Source organism: Ruditapes philippinarum, unplaced genomic scaffold (genome assembly GCF_026571515.1).
Source record: "Ruditapes philippinarum isolate M1 unplaced genomic scaffold, ASM2657151v2 ctg3861_1_1_1_1, whole genome shotgun sequence".
Taxonomy (NCBI): Eukaryota; Metazoa; Mollusca; class Bivalvia; order Venerida; family Veneridae; genus Ruditapes; species Ruditapes philippinarum.
The window spans coordinates 18,685-45,766 of record NW_026865462.1 but is presented as its reverse complement, the minus strand read 5'-3'; the positions used below and the strand labels follow the sequence as shown (position 1 = coordinate 45,766).

At 31.4% G+C, this 27,082-nt stretch overlaps 2 protein-coding genes across 2 annotated transcripts in view; one reads left to right on the top strand and one right to left on the bottom strand.

The window, feature by feature from the left end:
- Positions 1-4,667: 4,667 nt before the first annotated feature.
- LOC132729123 (protein FAN-like) overlaps positions 4,668-27,082 on the bottom strand; it is a gene marked incomplete at its 5' end in the record, with an annotated part of 39,333 nt that continues 16,918 nt past the window's right edge. Inside the window, 5 exon segments of the mRNA XM_060714865.1 lie at positions 4,668-5,831; positions 6,772-6,881; positions 7,915-8,017; positions 9,680-9,718; positions 13,065-13,200. Of these exon segments, the coding sequence (XP_060570848.1) occupies positions 5,737-5,831; positions 6,772-6,881; positions 7,915-8,017; positions 9,680-9,718; positions 13,065-13,200 (483 nt within the window).
- Positions 21,439-26,640, top strand: LOC132729124 (transcription intermediary factor 1-alpha-like). The gene is made up of 2 exons (XM_060714866.1): positions 21,439-21,513; positions 25,228-26,640. Exon 2 carries the CDS (start codon positions 25,235-25,237, stop codon positions 26,234-26,236), a length of 1,002 nt encoding a protein of 333 aa, XP_060570849.1. The 5' UTR covers positions 21,439-21,513; positions 25,228-25,234; the 3' UTR covers positions 26,237-26,640.

Here is a 27,082-nt window from a genome sequence, read left to right as displayed (position 1 = left end):
TGGAATGATCCCTTTTTGAAAAGCACAGTTAAATCCAAGAACACTTTAGAATTAACAATAAAATCCACAAGAATAATTTAATCAACTTTAAAATCCAAGCTCCAATAAATTACTTAATATCCAAGTTGAATAATACTCCAAATTTATTAATGACTTAAAAGGTAACTGATGACTTAAAAGATAATGGAATGAAAAATGTATATATATTAAGCTAAGAACATTCCAGAATAGTCCTCCATGTTCTACAGTAATCATAATCTAGCAACTTCAACAATAAAGAATATTCCGGAAATTTCTATCTAAATATAATGCATGAATCATAATCTAGAATTTTCTACAAAAAAGTTAAGAAAGTTCTAGTACATAAATGTAGTTATGTTTTAAAAATAGAACAGTGATAATACTATATACATATAACATGTTGCATACATAACACTATTTTTAACCATTTACAAAAAAAGTCTTGCATACCTCGTATGAATTGAAGCACATCAACTGTCACTGTTTAGTATGTGTGATAATTGCTCATCTTAACATTTACAATTCAAAAATGTAAGATAAGTGATTTGAAATCTGACAAATTAACTACTTGTAAAGGAATTAATTAATAAGAAAATTATTTTGTTCACTTTTACAGTTATGTGTATGCTTGTTTGTTTTACATTTCTTTATAATTCCAAACATTGAATGCAATTTTCTGTCGATACTGAATAAAAATTGCTTCTGACATCGATAGAACTGTTTTGTCACTATTTACCACTATTCAATGCAGATGAAAGATTTATGTAAGATCTTATTATATTTGACAAGAAAGGTTTTTATTATAAACTTAATTAAAGATTATTTCTGGATAAAGAGGCAGTGTTTTATTAAGTACCTTATGTCCTTGAACAAAACATAAGGGGTCTGGTTTAACCAATGCCAGTAAGGTTTAATAAAAAATAGTTTTACAAAAAGTCTATAGATCTAAAAACATTATCAGCTGAATATATGAAAAAAAACTATTGTTCAATATACCATTGACAACCACATGGTATGTCACTATAACTTTTGAAAGGTGACTTTAACGATTGATTAAATCCCACGTTATCATCTTGATATATCCATGATATTAATGAACAAAAATCAACCCCGTTATCATGACAAATTAATCCCACAATATGCCACTACTGGTAGAAAAAAATTAATGTGGCAATTTGAAGAAGATAGTGTTTTGTTGTCCTGATTGTGTATTCGTACGAATATTGGTTACAATTTACGACAGCTCAAGTTGCTTTAATTGTTCTTGTATATCATTTGCGTTTGTTTAAATATATGTTTACCTATAAACCCTGGTAACGTGATCACACTTTTATCAGTTTTGAAAAGGGTGATCTCTTTCCATTTTATTTCAAAGTACTTTACTCGGTACAAATGAGAGTTTAATTCTAGTAAAATTGTGACAATAAATTTAAACAACTTTTGATACAACTTCTGAAAAGAACTTTACGAAAAGTAGTACATATCCCTACAACTACGTATTAAATATATTTTCATCTTTCCTAAAACAAGGAGAATTTCATAAGACATGTTGTCTTTCATTCTAATCCTGTTTTTATTGTAATTTGTAGCATGTATAATATATTCTGAGAAATAAAATATGTTTAAACCAAAACTAATCACCAAACAACATATATTAGTTTTTCCCATCGCCTTATTGTATTTTTATTGCCATGTTTTAGTGGTAGGAGTATTTAAGATTTTGATGTTAATATAACATGTACAATGTATTAGCGAAAAATTTAACGGAAATATTTACGTTAAAATGCCGTTGATTGCACAGCAAGTGCGATTCTTAGCCAAAGAATGAAAATACACTCCATACAACATCAACCATGTTACAATAATAGTGTTCTTCCTTTATTCATATTAATTTGACCGGTCAAATGCATGTCGCTGTTGTTTTTTTTTAACTTTTTATCACTTTTGCATGTAATGATAGCCACAAAGTTGTGTAATATTCACATTGATTGAATTAAAAAAAACAACAACAAAAAACAACAACAACAAAAAACAAACAAACAAACGAACAAAACAATGTCTTGTCCAAACACAGATACACATTTTATGAAACGTGCTGTTTACGCTACATTTAATCAGATATAGAACACTGTATTAATTATATCTAAAATGATCTTGCCAAAGGTTATTAGGTCTGTTGAAATTAATTTATCCAATGCATACAGTGTCGTTTTAAAGAAAGCAAAACGTAACATTAAATGTCAAACCTGTACATTATCATTTGAGCAATTAGACTGTTGGTAATTTCATCTTTTACAAATTTCTCAAATGCATTCATAAAAAATATCAAGTTCCAGACTATTACTAAGTACCGCGTGACCGTTTCAATATATATGATTGTTTTTAGTTTCTTCATATAAAATATATAGTAATAAAAACTGTATGCCTGGGGAAAAAAAGCAACAGATATTGCGGAAAAGATAAAAAAAGAGCTCAGTTTAAAATATACACCTTATTTTATTGTTAACACACTGCTTCCTTTACAGTTTATTTTCGATTAACCTTCTCAAATGCATTCATGAAAAGATCAAGACTATCACTAAGAGAAACTTGACTATTAAAACAACTTTGTTTTTTTTTTAGTTTCTTCAAATAAAATTTATTGCAATCAAAACTGTATGCCTAGAAAAAAAACGCAATAATATAACAGAAATTAAATATAATTTAATTCAGTTTAGATATACGTTTTTAATTTTTACATACTATTGGTATCACCACCTTTTTTACATTTCAAATACTTAATTATGAACCATTCCTACTTTCCTGTAATTCTACGAAACCTACTCAATTGCATTCATGAAAAGATATAGAATTGCCTATCACTAAAGGCAACATGACCGTTTCAATAACTATGAATAAAAATGATTCTCATTAAACTGTATGTCTATGAAAGGAGAGCAATTAATTGCGAAAAAGATAAAATAACTTTATTTTTTTATTTTCTATAATCTTGTTTTCTTTCCAGTTTATTTTTTTCATTTACCATTTAAATAATTATAAACACATCCAGTTTTCTTGTTAATTTACGAAAACGTTTAGATATATTTGTAAACAATAAGTAAAGTCTCAAATTTGTGTAAAGAAATATTATAAATGTACGACATGATTTCGGAACATTCAGTTTTTAATTAAAACTCATATGTTAAAGGTTAAAAATATTTGGTTATTTTGGATTCATTTAATTATGGACATAATTACATTATTCAAATGATACAGATAACGGGAAAGTTGTCGGATAATGGATTTCGTAATTATTACTGTATGCAGATTTTTTCGGAAATAGTAAATTATTTTTGCGTTTACATTGAATTTTATGGAGGTAGTGGATGGGAAAGGCTGGAGAAGAGTGGTAGGAAAATCAGCTTGAAACGATATAGACTTGTCTTTCACTAAGAGCAACATGTCCGCTTGAAAAATTATCGAACCCTGACCAAATTCAAACTTGATCTGTGCATTCCTTTGACGTAATCATATGTCACATTTGAGTTGAATGTGTAATACTGTAGGGGAGATAATGAACGGAAACTGAAATTTTATATTATTTTCAAAGTGAAAGGGTGGCATAACTCTGTCAAAAATCATCAAACCATGACCAAATTCGAAGTTAACCTTTGTATTCCTTTGTCGTATCCATAAGTCAAATTGGAGTTGAATGTGTAATACCGTTGAGGAGATAATGAATGGAAACTGAAAATTTCATCAAGGGGCATTACTCTGTCAGTCATTGGACCATGACGACATTCGAACTTGACCTGTATTTCTTCATGATATATTCATATGTCAAATTTGAGTTGAATGTGTGCAATCGCTACTAAGATAAGGAACGGAAACTGATGATGACAAAATGACGGAACAGGGAACACTATATGCCCTAGCCATTTCACACGATGATTAGTTTATCTCAACATTCACGCTTGCTTTAACATAATCTTTAATCAAGATTCAAGACATCTTTAATCAAGATTCAAGACACACACTTGTTAATTATTACATTTAACGTTTGTTAAACACGACAGCCATTAAACACATCTTAAAATACACATTTTGTGATATTAAATCTTTTAAAAAATATTTGTTTTATTTTGAAAAATTTATCAATCACACTTCATTACTGTTCCATAAATATTTCTGAAAAAGCAAGCATTTATAAAATCTATGCAAAAAGCACAACAACTCTATTTTTCATTTCTGAATCAGACACTTGTATATTTCAGCAATATTAAAACATGGCTTTTATATTAAATGATTTATGACAGCAACAAAAATTCAGATTTCAAAATTGCTGTTGGTATTTCTATAGTTTCTCTTTTTTGTCATTCTCATAAAGCAATCAATAATAGAAGATATATGAATGAAAAGTTTCAGTCAACCCACACTCCATGTCAATATGAGATTTATATTTAATTCATTAAAACTTATATTAATAGTTGTGTCCTTACCACAACACTTAGGCTAATGAAACTTGACAGTGATGACGTCAGTCACGAAAGGAATACTTTTTTCACTTATTTGATATTAGCTATATAATAAGCAGACGATATAAATATTGAAGAAAAAAAATGTCTTCTGCATAAAGTTTCCTAATGAACAAAAGACAAACACACAAACAAAATTTATTTCATTTTATTAATCTCAATTTAAATTTGCAATTAAAAGATTCAAACAAACAAACTTAATTACCTAAAATATATATACCCTGATGATTATTCAACATGTAAACAACAAGAAAACTAAGAAGTATCAGGCTTATTGTAAGTTAATTGGAAAACTAAATTGCTTAAATTTCAATGAACAATTTCATAGTTCATCTTTGACTGCATTTGCACTTTTAATAACTTAAGTTGATAAAGTTGCATTCAAGTCATATAATCGGGAAACCCGTTGAAGTATGACCAATTTCAATGCAATATACAGGAAAGTATTAATTTACATGACATGAAATTATACATATGTTTATAGTAGCTACTTAAGAATTCCTCGATAAGAATTAATCGAGCTACCAACATTCAAATTAACACCTAATAAAATAATTTCCAGTCAAAAGACATCACACGAAACAAATTTGTATACAAACAGTGTTCTATAGTAAAAATTGTAAGCATTAAACCTTTAATAACCTTTAACAAATTATCATTTTATTCTTTATTTTCATATTATACATACGTTCTGTTCTAAAAATGGACATTTCTCTTGGCAATGTGAAGGTTTGTTTTATATTTTTCATAATAAGCGTGAATAAAAAAGGGCACAGTTTATACAGGTCTTGCGGGTTTGCAGAGCTCAGCCAATGTTATTGGGCACATTTTTAATATCCCTCATGTACAGACTCAATTAAACCAAGCCGGCAATTTTCATGAAATTTTGTTGTGATTAATGCACGAGGGGTCACTCTTTCTCAAGATTTCTATACTGGTGACTTGGAAAATTACTAATACATCTGACTATAAAAAGGGCTAATTCAAATTTTTTCACCACACCTCCGATATTTCAAAAAATGGCTTGTGTACAGTATAAAGTATCATGGCAAGAAGTTTCTAGTAAAATTGTTAATGTAACTATGTAATTTTCAAACGACAGGAATATGTCTGCATATATAACTCATTCTATTTTTTTTTCTTTTGGCACTCATTCTTCACTTCGCTTTAACTGTTTTCAAGCCAATCTTACACATGATGATCATTTTATTGACGGTCTCCAGAGGCTCACAGATCTATCTTCACTCCCAGACAGTAAAAACATATCATTTGTCATGTGTATACATGTAACTGCACCTTTAAAATAAATACGACGGTATTTTACAGATAATTTGATATTATACAAAACCAAAGACACTTCAGAGATTTGAAATTAAATTTGATTGTATCTTAAAATACAATAACATGTTCATTGTATATAAACCGCACAAAATGCAATATTTTATTTTTGCAAATAATAGAGAATAACTTCATTTTTAAAAATAACTATATAACCATATATCACTCCTTGATCTGTTTGTTTCTTTTGTTTGGTTTTACAGGGCACATCACAATTTATGTCATATGATGATTTTGGCTAACCTCAGGTGTAACAAACTTAAAGCACCACCAGGGACCACAACCACCTGGACCTAAGAGATGCACAGACTCCAGAAATTCGAACGCTTTAGTCGCCTCTTATGATCATGTATGGATAAACGGTGGCTTCAATTCTGATGCCCTTAAAAGTAACCCATCAGCCCTAAGGCGGAACTTTCTCTGTGTAACATGTAGACAAATAATATGCTATTACATTGTAGTTTATTGTACGTGTTAATCATTGCCCTATGATTTACAATTCAATTTTTGAAATATAAAAATACACATAATGGTTCATTGTTTTGTGTTAAATACATGCATTGCAATCGGTTTAACCTTTAACCTGCTGAAAATGAAAAATGTTTTTCCTGGCTTTGAATTTAGAGCCGTCCATTTGAAGTTTAAGGGACTACAAAAATTGATCGAACAAAAGTATAGAGTCTGATCAGACTGTCCAGATGACCCTGATCTATGTTTTTCTGTTCTAGCAGGTTAATAAGAAAAGCATTTTGATCATCAAATCAGGTTTGCCAAATCCACTTGTCAATGAATGTAATAATACCTATGCTTATTCTACAAATAGCTATCAATATTAAATAATCATATGATAAATAATATCTTAATAAAAGGAGATGTAAATACAACAGATAAGGAATACCTTCATGGGCCTTAAATTGATGCAACATCTGTACTTTTTCCATATCCCACACTTGTATATGACCTTTTTCTGTTCCTAATAGCAATACATTATTCACCATGGCAAGACAACTGCAAAATATAAGAGATATTATGCATCATTAACCGACTCAACAAAACAAAGTCTGCATTTTTCAGCTAAAAATGTTCACTCTTTTTATGTGATGGTTAAAAGAAGAATGCAAAGGTTGCATACGAATATGTTGTTGAATGAATTTTACAAGCTTCGTAAAGACGCATGTCCATTTATATGGTACTTAAAATACTATTTGTGCAATGGTGCACTGGATGCTGTAATTTGTACCATTCACTGCATATCGCTTATTTCTTTAAAATGCATGTAAATGAAGCGAAAGGAAAAGTGCAGTCCTAAGCATTGGTTGTTCTTTGTGTGTATGTTTATTCAAATTAAAAGAAATTTAATGGTTGTCCATTTCTTATAATAACAAAATGTAAATGTTCTTACGTTAAGAAACAACCATTTATTAAAACATTCATTTTGTTTTCTCTTTTTCATACCATTATTTGTCAAACAATTAGAAAACATATTGTAAAGATGAAAAAAATCAATTTAGTTTCTTGTATTGTTCCAATTATATTCTATAATATGAATGTCATGAAATTACTATATAAAGCATATAATAATTCTCGTCACTGTACATTGCTTGATTACAATTTGGCTGACATCTCTTGGAATGAAATTCTTTAATATTCTAGCAGTTAGAATAACAGACAAATTTCAATAATTGCCACTTGGTCTTAAAAGGTAATTACAAATATGTCACATTAAACTGGCTTTTTTAATAATATTTTTGAAAAGAAAATGTTTAAAGTGACATTATGCTCATTATTTCACTGTCAAACTGTGATAAATTGGTCGTATATTTCAAACGATTGACTATTTAAATGGCGACTGCACACTAATTATTAACGATCACAAATGTTAAAGAAAAAATATATAAACTGCCTAAAATATACAAAATGTGAAGTTATTTTACTTTTACCAGAACATTTACTATTTAATCTATGATGGGCATAATGTCACTTTATGCAATTCAGTTCGCCTGATACGATAGAGAGGAGTGAAAAAATGATTATAACTTACAGTACTATCTCTCTGATATCCTTTACGAAGATTTCTGTTCCGGACCCTAAGTCTATTATCCTGAGATAACTATCAGTACCACAGCTCACTATTTTGCTACACCCTGAATGATAAAAACTGGTAATTGAATAACGTTAACAATTAAAAAAATTAACAAATATTACGAGTATGATTAACTTAGTTTAGTTATAAATATTAAAACGAAAGTTTTTTTATATAAACTCATGAGAGATAAATTATTTGTAAAATAATCAAATGATTGCAGTTGGTAACCAGACAAATGCTTATTTTGTAGCGTCTACAGTGAAGAAATAAATGATTTCAGCTATCATCACAAATAAATAAGTTATGTTAAAATATGCAGACAGAGTGAATATATGGAGATGTTTTAGGTATGTGTTTCTAAGTAATGTGTCTCTTTCTAACTAAATGTAACTCCAAAATAAGTCAAAATCCAGAATATAGCGATGTTTTGGCACACCCAACGGCTCGACATACACTGTGGACTTAGATGAACCAGTGATTTGAATATGTACACACTATACATATTTCTTGTATTCAGATCACGCCGAGGCAGTGGATGTTGCAAAACATGGTGATAGCATGTATTATATAGACTTTATCAGTGGCTATTCTACATGTTCTAGGAAGGCGGATGGGGGAATCACTCACATTTTTGAGAATTCCCCCTTTTTTCAGAGGCAGGGGGAAATTTCTACATAGAAAAAGAAGGAAAAAAACAACAAATGTAACAAATTCTCACTTTTCGATAACCCCCCACCCGCTGTCTTTTGAATCCTAGAATGGACACAGCTTTATTGTGAAGCTGCAGTAATTGAAAAGTGGACACATTACTAAAAACAACATAGTTATATCAGTAGAATGAACATTCTCCGGATTGCTGTCTGTTGACGATTTGTTTTCAGCAGCAAATGACCTGTGCATTTACAAAGAGGGTACAGAAAAATCAGAAATCACAAAAAGGCTACCGATACTGATGAGCACCATGATATTTGTATGTTGTTGTTGTCGAGTTTTTTTTGTATGTTATTTGTTGGGTTTTATCAACATAGTATCATTTGGCGACATTCCAGATTGACTGGTGTAGGTAGACCTCTGATGCCCTTCCTTGCATTATTTAAAGCTGAGTAGAACCACCGTTTTCCGTAAGCTATCTGGATAGCTTCCTCACATGAAAGAATCCTCGTTTTTTTGTCGGAATTCGAACACAAGGGGCGAGTGATTTAAAGTCAACTACCTTAACCTTTGTACTATGTGTTTATATATTTCATAAACTCTTAAAAAATTCCAATGTTTGAAACCATGTATTCTGACAGAACTGAGATAATTATGAGACAATATATAAAACGCAAAAGACTAAAACTTTAACTATATTATAATAATGCTCATCTTTAGAGTTTTTTTAATGCAGAATTCAATTGAAATCTAAGAAAATTTAAAAAAAAACCTTTGTCTTATTTGGATACTAAGAGAATGCACTGTTTGGCAACTATACTCACTAAAACTAGGTAAATTAAGTAATCAAAAACAAAATAGTATTTTATGACACTTTGTAATCATAAAGTGTTAACCTATACATTGTAGAGTTTTAAAACGTAACAGATCTTCTATGTGTATACTCAAAAGACGTTTATTTTACATTTCAAATGAGACTGTCCATGAACAGGCTCAATCAAACCGAGCCTGCAACATTTTCAATTTTGCCGTGTTGGGCTTTCTTTAGGGATTCTGTATAGAAACATACCTTGGTCCAATCTTACAGCATTTATAACTCCTTCATGAGCTGAAAATAAATAAATAAATAGATAAATTAATAAATAAATACATATAAATGAATGAATGAATGAATGAATGAATGAATAAATAAAAAAATAAATAAATAAATAAATAAATAAAAAATAAATATAAATGAATGAATGAATGAATGAATGAATGAATGAATGAATGAATGAATGAATGAATGAATGAATTTACAAATAAATAAATAAAACAAATAAATATAAATGAATAGAATAAATAAATGAATTTCAATGAATGAATGAATGAATGAATGAATGAATGAATGAATGAATGAATAAATAAATAAATAAATAAATAAAAAAATAAATAAATAAAATAAAATAAATAAATAACTAGTTATTTAAATTTTTACAAATATATATATATAAAAGAAAACATAAATGAACAAGCAATTAACATAGTATTGCAAGCAATCCATAAGTCCCCTACCGGTAAGAGCCCAAGCAACATTCTGAAGGGCCATTGGCCATTCACTTATGTTCCTATTTTAAGTAAATTTGTTGAAAAAGTTCTTTAAAAGTGATCACAGGAAACAGTTTTTATGTACATACAGACGGACTGAAGGACACTCTAAAGTCATTTTTTAAACATCCCTGTTATCAAAATATAACATTTTTAAAATCCTATCATGATTGAAGAAGTTAAAATTACCAATTTCTCAAAAAAAAATCTAAGTTCAAAAGGGGCATAATTCTGGAAATAGTCTTGCTAGAGTATTGAACACTCACAAATGTTGAGTGATAATAAGAAACATTTATATGAAGTTTGAAGTAGATACATTCAGAAAAAGAAGTTATTAAAAAACTAGAAATGTGTCATCATGCCACGGATGCCCCCGCATGCAGCCAAAATTTCAGATGGTGCATTAGTTATTTTTTTCATTTTAAGTTCAAAGCCCTTAAAACTTTTCAATGTTAACACAAACCATTTCCATACAATGTTCAAAGCACTGAAATTATTCAGTCTTGACCTTTCAGAAATAGCATATTGCATATTTGTAGCCAAAATAATGGCTAAAAGAATGAGTGGTGAAACTGAAAGTTCAAAATTTTTCCAACATTCAGGAAAGATAAGTTTGTCTAAAATCATTGAACCATGACCAAAAGTTAAACTTAAACTGCTTATTCATAAGATGTATCTATATTATTTTCAAAGTGAAAGAGACATAACTCTGCCAAAAAATCATCAAACCATGACCAAATTCCAACTTGACCTGCCCATTCCTTTGACATATCCATATGTCAAATTAAAGTTGAATATGTGACACTGTTGGGTAGATAAGGAACAGAAACTGTAAATTTCATATTATTTTCAAAGTGAAAGGGGCATTACTCTGCCAAAAATCATTGAACCATGACCAAATTTGAACTTGGCCTGGGCATTCCAAAAACATATCCATATGTCAAATTTGAGTTGAATGTGTTGTACCATTGGGGAGATAATAAACGGAAACTGAAAATTTCATATTACTTTCAAAGTGAAAGGGGCATAACTCTGCCAAAAATCATTGAACCATGACCAAATTTGAACTTGACCTGCGCATTCCTTTGACGCATCCATATGTCACGTTTGAGTTGAATGTGTTGTACCTTGAGGGAGATAATGAACGGAAACTGAAAATTTCATATTATTTTCAAAGTAAAAGGGGCATAACTCTCCCAAAAATCATCGAACCATGACCAAATTCGAACTTGACCTGTATTTTCTCATGACATATCCATATGTCAAGTTTGAATTGAATGTTTCCAACCGTTCTTAAGATAATGAACGGAAACTGAAATTTCATATTATTTTCAAAGTAAAAGGGGCATAACTCTGCCAAAAATCATCGAACCATGACCAAATTCGAACTTGACCTGTATTTTCTCATGACATATCCATATGTCAAATTTGAGTTGAATATGTCCAACCGTTCTTAAGATAATGAACGGAAACTGATGATGACGGAATGACAGAATGACGGAAGGACGGAAGGACGGAATGACGGAACAGGGTAACACTATATGCCCCGGCCATTACATGGCGGGGGCATAAAAACAATGTTTTTTCATGAAAATTTTAAGTTCAAGGGAGGTAATTCTGATAAATTTTGTGCTAGAGTTGTAAACCTTGTCATATATGATGTGGTTGATTACAAGCAACTTATATTTAAAGTTTGAAGAAAATACCTTAAGAAATAACGAACTTATAGTGAAAAAACTTAAAAACTAGAATCAGAAATCTTGAAATTCAGTCTATTTGTTGCCATAGCAACCAGAATTTTCAACATAGGAAGATAAGAAAAGGATGTGCATAATTACCAAACTGCCATATACCCATATGTCAAGTTTCATAAACATATTTTCAGTACTTTTTGTGTTATCACTGGATCCAGGTTATGTGTAAAATTTGCCATATTTTCAGTCTATTTGTTACCATAGCAACCAGAATTTTCAACATAGGAAGAAAAGAAAAAGACGTGCATAATCTCCATACTGCCATCTATCCATATATCAAGTTTCATAAAAATATTTTCAGTACTTTTTGCGTTATTGCGGGATCCAGGTTATGTGTAAAATTTGCCATATTTTCAGTCTATTTGTTGCCATAGCAACCAGAATTTTCAACATAGGAAGAAAAGAAAAAGACGTGCATAATCTCCATACAGCCATCTATCCATATATCAAGTTTCATTAAAATATTTTCAGTACTTTTTGTGTTATCGCGGGATCCAGTTTTGTGGACGGACGGACTGACGGACGGACAGACGGACGGACTGACGGACAGACAGACAGACAGACAGACGGACGGAGGGTAAACCTAAAGTCCCCTCCGGTAAACCGGTAGGGGACTAATAAAAATCAATTAAATAACATAAAATAAATATACAAATAGATTTATAAATAAATTACTACAGACAATAATACGTATATTGATTTATACGTCTTATAGATTATAAATTCATGAATTCATTAATACCAAAAAAAAAAGAGAAAATTGAATATATAAATAAATTAACGAACTTTAAATAATACCAAAAATATAAATGAATATACAATTGTTTAACAAATAATCATTTACACAAACAGACTGAAAAAATTATTAATTAATTAAAGCAATTAAATAATAAATTAATTAAATTAATTAATTAAATAAATCATAGATAAATATAACTAACTTAATTTTTTTCCATTACATCCAACAAAACATTCAACTTAAGTTCCCTGTTTAAGTTGGTAATCTTCAAATATTGCAACTTTTTCTAATATCTATCCCATTTTATCATATGATTAAGTAAGTTCATTTTTTCCTGTTTTTTTTTTTTTTTTAAAAAGAAAATTGGTGTTTACCTTGAAAGACATTTTTAAGAGCATATTTTTGTAGATCCCAGACATAGATATGTCCCTCCCTAGTGGCAGACACCAATATATCACAGTTGTCATCTACAGCTATATCACTTACACCATAGTCGTGGTCTAGTTGTACCTAGAATTAAACAATAAATTCATCTGTTATTAATACTACAGTTTATATCAACGCACCAGTCTACATTAATGCTCTCGTCTATAATTTGATGCACCAGCCTATATTAATGTACCAGTTTTGACAATTATGTCAGTCCATTTAGTTTATTATGCACCTGTGTAACAGTCTTTACTGATTGATGCACAAGTCTTTACTTTTGAACCAGTCCGTAATGATGCACCACTCCGTTTAGTATACCAGTCTATATTAATGCACCAGTCTTTACTATTGTTCCAGTCTATATAGATGCACCAGTCTGTTTAGTGTACTAGTCTATATTGATGCACTTGTCTGTTTAGTGTACCTGTACATATTATTGCACCTGTCTATTTTAATGTAATAGTCTATAATGATGCACACTCTTAACTATGGTACCAGTCTATATTGTATCATAGTTTGGAGACCTTTCTGTTGAAAATGTGTCAGGGTTTAATCGTATACATATACATGCACAGTGCGTTAACTGGAGTGCGGGTATTAGTTACCCGCACTCCAGAACATGCCCATTGATTGGCTCATTTTTGCTGGGGTTTACATATTGTGACGGCAGAGAAAGGGAAAGCGACAGAAATGTCATATTCAGATGTTCGTTCATTGGTTCATTTTTGCCGGGGTTTCATATTGTGACAACAGGGAACGTGCTTTTATGTTTGACTATGATACAAAAGAGAAAGAACACCAAAACACTCGGCAATCTGATTAATACTCGGGGGCTACGCCCCCTCGTACAAATCAGATAGCCTCGTGTTTCGGTGCTCTTTCTATTACTTATTGCACCTGTCTATTTCATTGTACCAGGCTGCAATAATGTACTTGCCTATATTGGAATACTAATCTATATTATAATCAACAAACAAGACCCACAAACACGAACATTCAGTAATTATTTATTGCATACATTTCGGCTAGATGCCTTAATCAGTGCAAATCATTATAAAATACCAGAACACGTTAAGGTGTCTTATTTAATCTATGCACATATATCTATCAATGCACTAGTACAAGGTATATATTAATACATGTGTCTATACTTATACACTAGTCTAAATTGTCTTTATAACTGCACCGATCTATGTTGAGGCACCAGGTCATATTATTGCATCAATATATACAAGCACCCATTTTGCTGATGCATCGATCAGTCAATATCAACGTACAAATCTTTTATATTTTATAACTAATAAGAAATTAATGACATTAACCTTTACACCCCTCCATGGCTATAAGGGAAAATATTTTAAACAATGACCAATCTATCGCATTGTTCATGCACAATATACAGTGTGAAAGCAATTGTGTTATTTATTCGCACCAAAAGTGACTTTAAGAAGAAATATCGCATGGGAGTACCAAGTAATTGTTTGATAATAATTGCCATTTGAAAGTCCCGACAGTGATAGTGCATTCTTGTATTAGATTAATCTTCACAGATATCATGCTATAATATTTTCATAAAAAGAAAACGAAAATTGCTTTTTTATCTTAAGAATTAATTTCAAACTGCAATCTAAATATATACAAACAAAAATATCAAAAACCATCTGCGGGTATTTACAAAATGAACTTTAAGCTAGAAATCATATTAATTACACAGTACAGAAATGATTTTTTTGTTTAAGATAATAAACACAAATGAATGACATATTAAAATGCAATTTCATATGTTAACTCATTTATAAATTAAACTCATCCTCTAAATAGTAAATAACCATCTCCTATATTGAGGTAAATATTATTTTTAAAGCTATTGTCTGATAAAAGATTGACTTATTATCTATTGCAGTCATTTCACCCACGAGAACTTTAATGCATCTTTAATCTTTTAATGCCTCAATTTCAGTTATAACACATTATGTCTGTATTTTAAAAGGGGTGTAACTATACAATTAGATTGTAAAACATTTCTAAGAAACGGCAATCTTTGTATTCTAAGCAATTGCAAAACATACAGTTTATTGCAGAATATTATGTATGTTGTAATCTGAACATGTCTTGATGACAAAAAGTGTAGGTTTCGATCTTTTCTGCAAATACATTACAAGAACACATTCAATGGGAAGGAAAGAAAAAAGATGTTCTACCATAAAAAAACACTTTTCTACAAATTTAGCCAAGCAGCTTATTTTTGAAGACCAGGTGTCATCTAATTATATCATATTAGCTTCTATTACATACTTATTCATCATCTCAATAAGAAATGTAATATGTTCATAAATCTGACGGACAGTGAGATGGTTCTTTGACCTTTCCATCTAAAACCACATTGTTATCTCATTCTGTAACCTAATCTTTATATAAAGAAAATAACAGATTCAACGGTTTTCTGAAAAAATCTTTTTAGATTCTGATGTTGTCAAGTATTTCGAAATGAATACAATCCTTAATGTTACTCGAATACACATAAAGAAATAACTATTATATTTCTAATGAAAACAGTGGGCGGATATTATAAAAGGGACCATAAGTAGCTTCATCGTAAAATATAATCTTCATATTAGCAGTATTCAGTTGCCATTTAGCACAAGTATGCAATTTTGATATAGAAATAAACCACGAAGACTGTAGACCTAAGACATTAATTCCTAAAAACACATCATTGTGTGTGGATCAAACTTGTGACTACAATCCCAACCGTGGAGACCCTTTAAAATCAAATAAAGTTAAGTCCATTTTATTCCATTTTAATTTTGTAAATCTTTTAAATTTTGTACACATACGCTTAAAATTAGCACCAACCATAAACTAGAACTATCACTACATGTGATTAATACCCCCAAGACTGCTTTGGAAAAGAGGATGATACAAGTAAAGAATACCTTGTAAAAGAATTGAAATAGAGTTATGGTTGTGGGCAATTAAAGATAGTTGTGGTTCTTGTATGTTGTATTTCCTTTCAATGTGGTTGGCCATTGATGAAGTTTTATTGAATTACTCTGTAATAAGTTCAGAAAGACAAGGAACAGGAACAAAGAGCAATAACTCTATAAATACTGAAGATTAGTCCAAAAAGAGTTATGGTTCTTGTGCACTGCACTTCATCTCACTGCCCTTGACCATTGTATAAAGTTTCATTGAATTCCAACCATTTATTTTCAAGTTATGCACTGGACAATAAAAAAGTAACAAAGGGCAAAAACTTTTAAAGAAAGACTTATGGTTTCTATGCACTGCGCTTCCTTTTAATAAACTTGACCATTGTATAAAATAGTATTAAATTCCAACTAGTAGTTTTCACGTTATGCTCTGGACAAGAAAAAAAGAATGGAAAAGTAACAAAGAGCAATAACTCTATAATTACTTTGGACAGAGTTATAGTTCTTGTGCACTGCACTTCCTCCTATTGTGCTTGACCACGGTATGAAGTCGTTTCAATTCCAACCAGTATTTTTAGGTTATGCTCCGAAAAAGGAAAGTATCAAAGGGCAATAACTCTGTAATTTGTCAAGATGGAATAATGGTTCTTGTGCACTGCACTTCCTCTTAATGTGCTTGACAACTGTATGCAGTTGTATTGAATTCCAACCAGTAGATTTCAAGTTATGCTCCGGACAAAGAAAAGTAACAAAGGGTAATAATTCTGTCATTAGACAAGATGGAGTTATGGTTCTTGTGCACTGCACTTCCTCTCCATGTGCTTGACCATAGTATGAAGTCATATTGAATTCCAACCATAAGTCTTCAAAATATGCCTTGGACAAAAAAGCAATGGAAACGTTACAAAGGGCAATAACTCTGTAATTAGTCAAGATCGAGTTATGGTTCTTGTGCACTACACTTCCCATTATTGCGCTTGACCATTGTATGAGGTTGTTTAGAATTCCAACCAGTTCTTTTCAAGTTATGCTCCGGACAAGGAAAAAGTAACAAAGGGCAATAACTCTGTAATTAGTCAAGATTGAGTTATGGTTCTTGTGCAATGCACTTCCTCTCAATGTGCTTGACCATTTTATGAAGTTATATTGAATTCCAACTATTAGTCTTCAAGTTATGGTCCGGACAAAAAAAGCAATGGAAAAGAATCAAAGGGCAATTACTCTGTAATTACTTTAGATAGAGTTATGGTTCATGTGCACTGCACGTCCTCTTATTGTGCTTGATAATTGTATGAAGTTGTTTTGAGTTCCAACTAGTAGTTTTCAAGTTATGCTCCCGACACGAAAAAGTAACAAAGGGCAATAACTCTATAATTACTTTGGACAGAGTAATAGTTCTTGTGCACTGCACTTCCTCCTATTGTGCTTGACCATTGTATGAAGTTGGTTTAAATTCCAACCAGTATTTTTAAGTTATGCTTCGGACAAGGAAAAGTATCAAAGGGCAGTAACTCTGTAATTTGTCAAAATGGAGTAATGGTTCAGTGGTTCTTGTGCACTGCACTTCCTCTTAATGTGCTTGACAACTGTTAGAAGTTGTATTGAATTCCAACCAGTAGTTTTCAAGTAATGCTCCGGACAAAAGAAAGTAACAAAGGGCAATAACTATGTAATTAGTCAGCATGGGGTTATGGTTCTTGTGCAATGCACTTCCTCTCAATATGCTTGACTATTGTATTCCAACCATTTGTCTTCAAGTTATGTTCCGGACAAAAAAAGCAATGGAAAAGTAACAAAGGGCAATAACTCTGTAATTACTTAAGATAGAGTTATGGTTCTTGTGCAATGCACTTCCCCTTATTGTGCTTGACAATTGTATGAAGTTGTTTTGAGTTCCAACCAGTAGTTTTCAAGTTATGCTCCGGACAAGGAAAAGTAACAAAGGGCAATAACTCTGTCATTAGTCAAGATGAAGTTATGGTTCTTGTGCAATGCACTTCCTCTTAATGTGCTTGACAACTGTATGAAGTTATATTGAATTCCAACCATTAGTTTTCAAGTTATGCACCGGACAAGGAAAATGCAATGGACCGCTGGACCGACCGACCGAGCAACCGATCGACCACCGGGTGACTCCTATATACCCCCAGAAACTTCGTTTAAGGGGTATAAAAACTGATTTGAAAATGTTTGAAAAGTGGCTGTTTTGTTTCTGTTTGTTTAACAAGTCTTTTTGTTGGATTGTATAATGCCTAAATTACATCATACTTCAATGTAAACCTGAAAACACCACAGATGGGAATTGGGTTTCAAGTTCAAATAAAAAAAACACTAAGTATTTTGTAAAATAGCCATTTAACACTTCTAACATTATATCATTTAAATTTTAATAAGGGTACAACTGATATTATTTAATAATTTTCCAAACAAATGTTGGGTCCACTTGACTGATAAAACCCATGGCGAAGGCAGAAAAGATAAACTGATTTCTAGTTTCAGTTAATGGTCTTAGAAATTTAAAACCCTTTGTAAGATTTAAATGACAATTATCAAAGTCCTCCAATGCAACATTCAAACCATATAAATATCAAATATGTTTGAAAATTCGTCTTTGTTCTTAACCTTACATTGTCCTTTTTATTACTTTAAGTGACATTATGCCCATGCTCCAATGAACATAGTTAGTGAACAGGTGAAAGTCAAATGATATTGAGAAACGTTTAACCGGATTGTTTTAGGTTTAAATACAGCTATTCTAAATCCAAATTATTTTATATAAAATGTCTTTAGAATGAAGAAAATTATTTATAAAACTTTTGTAGAAGACCACTCGGCAAGGCAATGCTACATGCCCAATACTTTAGGTTTACCGACAGAAAACTCAAGAAAAGAAGATAAAAAATTGCTTTCTTATTTGTTTATGCAATACATGTGTAGAAGACAGATGTGTTTGGGCCATGTGCGACACCAAGGACATAAATAATAAAACTTTGCAGGGGTCCGCTGCAGTTTTTAATCGGAAGATTTTTAAGTCATTCTACAAGGTAAGAAAACTAATGAGACCCTTGAGTCTGGCCTTTTTACATAATTTCGGTTGATGCTTGTCTAAGCAAGGTTGCTATACCATGTGATTTTCGTTGTTGCTAAAACAGAACCTGAGACAGAGTTCCAGAATGTTATCGATAGTGTAATTTTAAGAAAGATTCGTAAAAATTTGCGACAATTAAAGGAACAATTAAACGCTTAGCATGCGTTATAGGATACTAGATTTAGGACAAGACCACAAATGGACAGTTTTCTTTTATGCCAAGGACATACTTTATTAGGTGATAAAATAAGAAAAACAGGACCCCTAAAGAAAGCCAAAGCTGTTTGATTGAGCCTGTTCGTGGAAGATTCACTATCTCTCATGGCTATCCTTTAACCTAAATAATTCTTTTAGAGGTATGCATACTTTTCACAACACGAGAAATTAATTCAATTCATTGCAACTTATACATATGTAGCACTGATACTTTACATTTCACCTAATTTATATGTAATTTTCCATGAAAGAATATATTATTAACCGCCTGGGACTTTTGTACGGAGTGCGTATGTAATGAAATACTATACTTTCATTATGTTTTTTTTAGTTGATCAATGGTCTTTCAAAACACAAAATTGTGACATATTAACAGATTAAGTACTAATACACTTGGTACTTAAAGAAGAAAAAAGAATCATATTATTTTACTTTAAATGTTTTTCAAGATATTCATGACCCATTTTTTTATATTATCTCAATACAATTTATGATCTTAATGTGCCAGTTTATCAACAAATGCACACAAATAACTAACTTCAGACTGAAATGTATTACGGCACCATCCCACATTCTAAAGATCATATTTAGATTTAAATTTCAAATAAAATTGGAATTTTTTTTTCACGAATAATAAATGCTAATGTCCTCTTAAAAAATACTTATCCTCTTTTTTTAAAAAAATGATCACGAAAACACGATATTATCTCAAACCTTTAGAAACAAGATATGTTTGTAAAACATGTATGCCCCCTATCGGCAGCTAATTAGTCATAAGATCATGTTGTTATGCATGACTTCTGACCCAGTGAACAAACAATTAATAAGGGTTATCTAGTATCTACAGGTCATGACTAGTCAAAAGGTAATAATTATTGTGACCCCATAGGTTGTGTGCAGCAATTTAAGTTATTACAAATCTTACAAATAATATATGCATACATTTTATGAATCATGTAGGCCTCATTAATGACAGCCAAATTGTTATATTACATAAGACCTTCAAATGTGTATACCAAAAGCATTTTTAGTTTAATATAAAAATATCAACCGAGGCAACTTGAGTTGTTGAGTTATTGGTCACAAACCGTCATTAAGTACAAGGTCAATATGACATTGACCCCTTGACCCCAAATCAATAGGGGTCATCTACTGGTCATGACCAATCATCACACCAAGTTTGAAGTTCCTAGGCCTATGCATTCTTTAGTTATTGGTCAGAAACCGTTTTACCTACAAGGTCAACGTGACCTTGACCTTTGACCTTTGATCCCAAATCAATAAGTCATCTGCTGGTCATGACCAATCATCATACTAAGTTTGAAGTTTCTAGGCTTAAGCATTCTTTAGTTATTGATTGGAAACTGTTTTCACCTACAAGGTCAATGTGACCCTGACATTTGACCCCTAAATCAATAAGGGTCATCTGCTGGTCATGACCAATCATCATACCAAGTTTGAAGTTCCTAGGCCTAAGGGTTCTTTAGTTATCACTCGGAAACCGTTTTTACCTACAAGGTCAATGTGACCTTGACCTTTGACCCCTTGACCCCAAAATCAATAGGGGTCATCTGCTAGTCATGACCAATCACCATACCATGTTTGAAGTTCCTAGGCCTAAGCATTCTTTAGTTATTGATCGGAAACCGTTTTTACTTACAAGGCCAATGTGACCTTGACCTTTGACCCCTTGACCCCAAAATCAATAGGGGTCATCTGCTGGTCATGACCAATCACCATACCAAGTTTGAAGTTCCTAGGCCTAAGCATTCTTTAGTTATCACTCGGAAACCATTTGGTCTACGGACCGACGGACCAACGCACCGACGGACGACAAGTGCAAAGCAATATACCCCCTCTTCTTTGAAGTGGGGGCATAATAAGTAAAACTCAACTACATAATAAAATGAATGCTATCATGGAGTTTAAATGAAATAAGGTTTACATTCATGAAATAAACTTGTTAAAAACAAAGGTTTACATTAAAAAAAATTGTGAAATGACATTGTTAAAAAATCAATGTTGCGAAAAAAGTCGAGATTAAATTCCATTAAGTCAATAGTAACAGTAAAATATTTACATTTTAACATTTCGTAAGAGGAGATATAGTGAACGATTTAAAACTTTGTGAAACAATAACACTAAGGATTGCTACAGGTATTATTTTTTTTAGATTTACCTGCATATTAAAATCATTAATTAATAAGCTTGTTTTTTTTAACTAGCACAACTCCAGATTTCTTTGTTAATTAGAAAAATAAGAGCACCGTATGTGGTGTTAACGCTAAACTTTTAAGAAAAAACAGTTATCAATAAAGAATGTGTATCAAAGGAATATGTGATTTTTAAAAATATTGCTTTAAGAATAATGCTCCCAGTCTTACAACAATGGATTGTAACAATAATCAAGTATTCCAAAGTTCATGTTGATATCTTTAATAGTTTGGAAATCATTCAACTTAAGCCATAATGACGATAATTCTAAGTTAAAAAGAGGAATAACTCCGAAAACAACGCTTTGATAATTAAATTCCTTTCTTACAATTGTACCTTGTAATGATGAAAAAGTATTCCAAGTTTCATGTTGATATCGTTCATAGTTTATAGTCACTCTACTTTACAGGCAAACGTGCCAAACAGTCTACGTTAAAAAGGGCATAACTCCAAAAGATAAAGCTTTAGAAATATGCCCCTTGTATTACAATTGTGCCTTGTCGGGATGAACAAGTATTCCAAGTTTCATGGTGATACCTTTCATTATTTTAAAGATATTCTACTTAAAAGTTGTAGGCCATTTTGACAGATTTTTTTTAAGTTAAAAGGGGGCATTACCCAAAACATATAACGCTCAGAACTGTGACACTTGTCTAAAATTGAACCTTGCCATGATAAACAAATACTCCAAGTTCCATGTTGATACCTTTCCTAGATTTAATATTATTCTACTCAAAAGATGATATGTCATATAAGATCATGTTTATCACACCAACCAACATCATCCATATATAATTCTTTTGAGGTTCAATGTTGTCATTTATGAAACAAAATACTATTATGGAATCAAAAACCTTCCATTACTAACCAATTCACTTTACTGTCTAAAACTTCAACGGTTGGAATATACATATTTGCAAACATTTCTCATACCGCCTGAATTACAAACAGTGCAAAAATATCTCAGCTCTACCTCTTTTGGATTTTAACAAGACATTTGTAAAATCTGAATACCTTTCTATCTGTTTTAAGAAACATATTAAGCTCATACTGAATTTGTTTTAATTCAATTGTGTAAGAAGCTTTAAGCTAAAATAGTGGGTCAAGAAAATATCTCCACTTTAATCAATGAATAGGGAGTAACCGACCAAAACTCACTAATGAAGAGGAAAAGCAATATACAAGTAACTTTAGATAGGTTATACAGAATGCCATTTGTTTTGTAAAATTGTAAAATGATGATTTATGTATTGCTGTTGTGATGTTGTACAATCATATTGTGTTCCGGACGGAAATATACTAGTACTTTAATCAAAATAAATTTAGCTGACTTTAAACAGAGCATTCTTCTGCGTGTATAAAAAGTTAATTCCATTTATAACTGCTACTACAATTATGTAGTTATAAATCATATTTATCCAACATGTTTGAATAATGTCAATTTCAAAACCTTATGATACTCCTTTCTTTTGAAAAAGTATTTAGAAACGTTTAAAATTATTCAGAGTTATCATTTTAAAGGTACCACATTTTAAAATATGCAAATTTCAAAACAATCTATACACTAAAAGTATTTAAATACATGGCAGATAATGTTAAACTTCATTTACAAAAGATTGAAATACATTTTACAGCCATTAGTTCAAGGATTGTGGTGTAATATTTGCTTCTATAAGAAGAATGGACTGCTTGCTCACTTCAGTTTCAAGTAAACTGTATAAAAAGAAATGTCGAATGACACGTATGCCCAGACTCACATTATTTGTATATATAAAAACTTGCCATAAATAGGTACATGGAAGTGTTCAGTTATGGAATAAAGAAAAATAATGACCTACTAGTTATAACCAACCAATAAATGAAATATAAAGAGCTTGACCTTTGAACTAGTGACCAAATTTTGATAAATATGTTAAATATGAAGACTGTGATAAAAAAAGTTTTCAAGGTAGTAAGCAGAAAACATATTAACGTTGAAGGCCCTTGTGACTTGACCTTTGAACTAGTGATCTCAAAATCAAAAGGGGTCATCTACTACATATCGCTATTCAATATATGAAATATGAAGAATTTGTGATAAAAAGTTTTATGATAATGAGCAGAAACCATTCTTACATTTAAGGCACATATGACCTTGAATTTTAACCTTGTTACCAAAAAATCAGTAGGGATCATCTAATAGTTATGACCAATCAATATCTGAAACATGAAGATTTTGTGATAAATTGTTTGCGCAAACCATTCTGACATTTACGACAGCTATGACCTTGACCTTTAACCTAGATACCCCAAAATCATTAGGGGTCATGAAATAGTTACGACTTATCAATATGTGAAATATGAAGACTTTGTGATAAACAGATTTCAAGATAATAAGGGGAAACCATTCTGACATTTAAGATCCCGGTGACCTTAACTTTTGAATTAATGACACTAATATTTATAGGGGTCATCTACTAGTTAAGACCAATCATTATATGAAATATGAAATCTTTGGGATAACTAAACCGAAACCATAATACCATTCAAGGCCCCTGTGACCTTGACCTTTATCCCAGTGACCCCAAAATCAAAAGGGGTCATCAACCAGTTATGACAATTTTATAAGTGAAATATGAAGACTTTGTGATAAATATTAAACAATATAATGAGCAGAAACCATTCTAATATTCAAGGCCCCTTTGACCTTGAACTTGAACCTAGTGACCCCAAAACAATTGGGGTCACCTACTAGCTATGACCAATAACAATGTGAAATATAAATACTTTGTGATTACTAGTTTTCAAGATAATCAGCGGAAACCATTTTGACATTTAAGGCTCCTGTGACTTTGACCTTTGACCTAGTGACCCTAAAATTAATAGGTTTCATCTACTAGTTATGATCGATCACTGTCTGAAATATGGAGACTTTATGATGAATAGTTTTCAAGAAGATCAGCAGAAACTATTTTGACATTAAAGGCCCCTGTCACTTTGACCTAGTGACCTCAAAATCAATAGGGGTCATCTATTTGTAATGACCAATCACCATGTGAAATACGAAGACTTTGTGATGACTAGTTTTCAAGATAATCAGCAGAAACCATTTTGACATTTAAGGCCCCTGTGACCTTGACCTTCAGCCTAGTGACCCCAAATTCGAAAGGGGTCATCTGATAGCAATGAACAATCACTGTGTGAAATATGAAGACTTATGATGAACAGTTTTCAAGATAATCAGTGGAAACTATTTTGACATTTAAGGCACCTTTGACCTTGACCTTTAACCTAGTGACCCCAAAATCAATAGGGGTTATCTACTAGTTATGACCAATCACTATGCGAATTATGCAGACTTTGAGATAAATAGTTTTTAAGAAAATCTGCCGAAACCATGTGGTCAACCTACGAACAGACCGACTGTCCTTAGCAAAACAATATACCCCCCTCTTCTTCCAAGGGGGCATAATAAGGAATCTGTCTACAAATAAAAATTTAATGTATTTTACTTTTAAATAGTTGATAAAATATGAATCAATAAATTCAATGATACTCGGAAAGGAAGTGCTGCATAATCACAAAAATTCCTGTAGTTCTTTGAATTCTCTAAAGGACAATTACACACACATGGAATAGATAAAAGATTCTTAACTCTGAAACAATATATTTAAATAGGTAAAGCATGGCTGTCTCTGGAAGGAAAGCATCAACACAAGTTCCATCATCAATATACAAGGCATCTGAAGAAGAGCTTGAAGTTTACTGCCAGCCTTGTGAAAAGGAAGAAACTAGACTCCCTGCCCGCGGTTACTGCACTAATGGTAGGGAAAACCTTTGCAAGACATGTTTTACAGTGCACAAAAAACACGAACTGACCAGACACCATATACTTCAAGATGCATCAAGTATTCCTACATCATTGCAGCAACCCTCAACATCCACCAATACAGGTCAGTCTAATGATCAGACCATAACATGTTTAAAGCATCAAAAAGAAATTATTGGGTTCTACTGTCATAACCATGAAAAAATACTTTGCATGGTTTGTTTTACTCTTGAACACCACACTGCTTCCTGCAAAGTTGACTTTATATCCGATATTTCTGGCAATACAATAGACAGCAAACACTATCAAGCTGTCACAAAAGAAATAAATAATACTTTGAACCAATTTCAATTCATAGTAGAGGACGTTAAGAAAACAACCCACAATTCCAAAAGATCGATTGAAGATGCTTTGGCAGACATTAAAACTTTTCGGGAGCAGATCAACCAAAGACTAGATAAACTGGAGAGTCAAGCTGAAAGGATTAAACAAAAAAGAAAGAAACATTTGAATGAAGTAGAAACAACAAGTGAAGATGTAACCAAGTCTCTTATGGAAACATCAGAAAAAATTAAACAATTCAATAAATCTAAGCAAGCTGATAACCTCTTCATCGAACTCAAACTTGCTGAACAAGTATTGAACGATGTCAAGGAAAAATCACTACAAATCTTATCATATAATGTCAAAAAATACAGATTTAAACCGAATGGAGAAATACTCAATCAGCTAAAAGCAAAAAAGTCTTTGGGTGCAATCCAACAGAAAACAGTAAATACAGAAACTAAATTTGAACAAATATATGAGGGCCTTGATGGTCCTGAAACTCACCATGACAAGGAAAAAAAAATATTGTAAACTATAAACAAATGCAGATAAAAATCTAAATCTTAAACTGATATCACAAAGTTCATATTTGTATCTGAAATAGTGCATGTGTAAAAACATAGCTGGTTGTTATTGCTTAGGGAAAAAAACAGTTACAAAAGATGTGTACATACCAAGGAAAATCAATGAACCCCTGGGGACCAATTTTGACCCCAGTGCTTTTATTTGAACAAGCTTGGTAGCACTCACTAGAAGATGTTTCATGCTAAATATCTAAGCTCCAGCCTCTTTACCTTTTTTAAAAGAAGATTATTTAAGTTTTTACATTATACATATTATGAAAAATCAATAACTCCCTTGGATAGGCCAACTTTGACCCCAGGATATTTATTTGAAAAAACTTGGTAGACGCCCATTGGAAGGTTTTTCATGCTTAATATCTAAGCTCTAGCTATTTGTGTTTTTTAAAAAAAGAGTTTTAAGTGTTTGCCATATACATATAAGGAAAATCAATGACCCTCTTGGACCCCAGACCTTTTATTTGAGCAAACTTGGTAGACACTTACTAGAAGATGTTCCATGCATGACATCTAAGTTCTATCTATTTGGATTCTTTAAAAGAAGATTTTTAAAGTTTTTTTTAAACATGTATACATATAAGGAAGATCAACAACCCCTTTGGCGGTGCCAATCTTGTTTTGTTTTTTTTTTTTTTAACAAGCTTTGTAGACACTCATTAGAAGATGTTTCATGACAAATATCTAAGCTTAAGCTGTTTGGGTTTTAAACTTAAGGTTTATGAGGAGATGTCATTTAAAGTAAAAGTTTAGGGACAACTGACAGATGTCACTTTTGTGACAGGTGAGCTAAAAATTA

Coding starts and splice junctions, on each gene's coding strand:
- LOC132729124 (XM_060714866.1), top strand. CDS start 25,235: ATGGCTGTCTCTGGAAGGAAAGCATCAACACAAGTTCCATCATCAATA.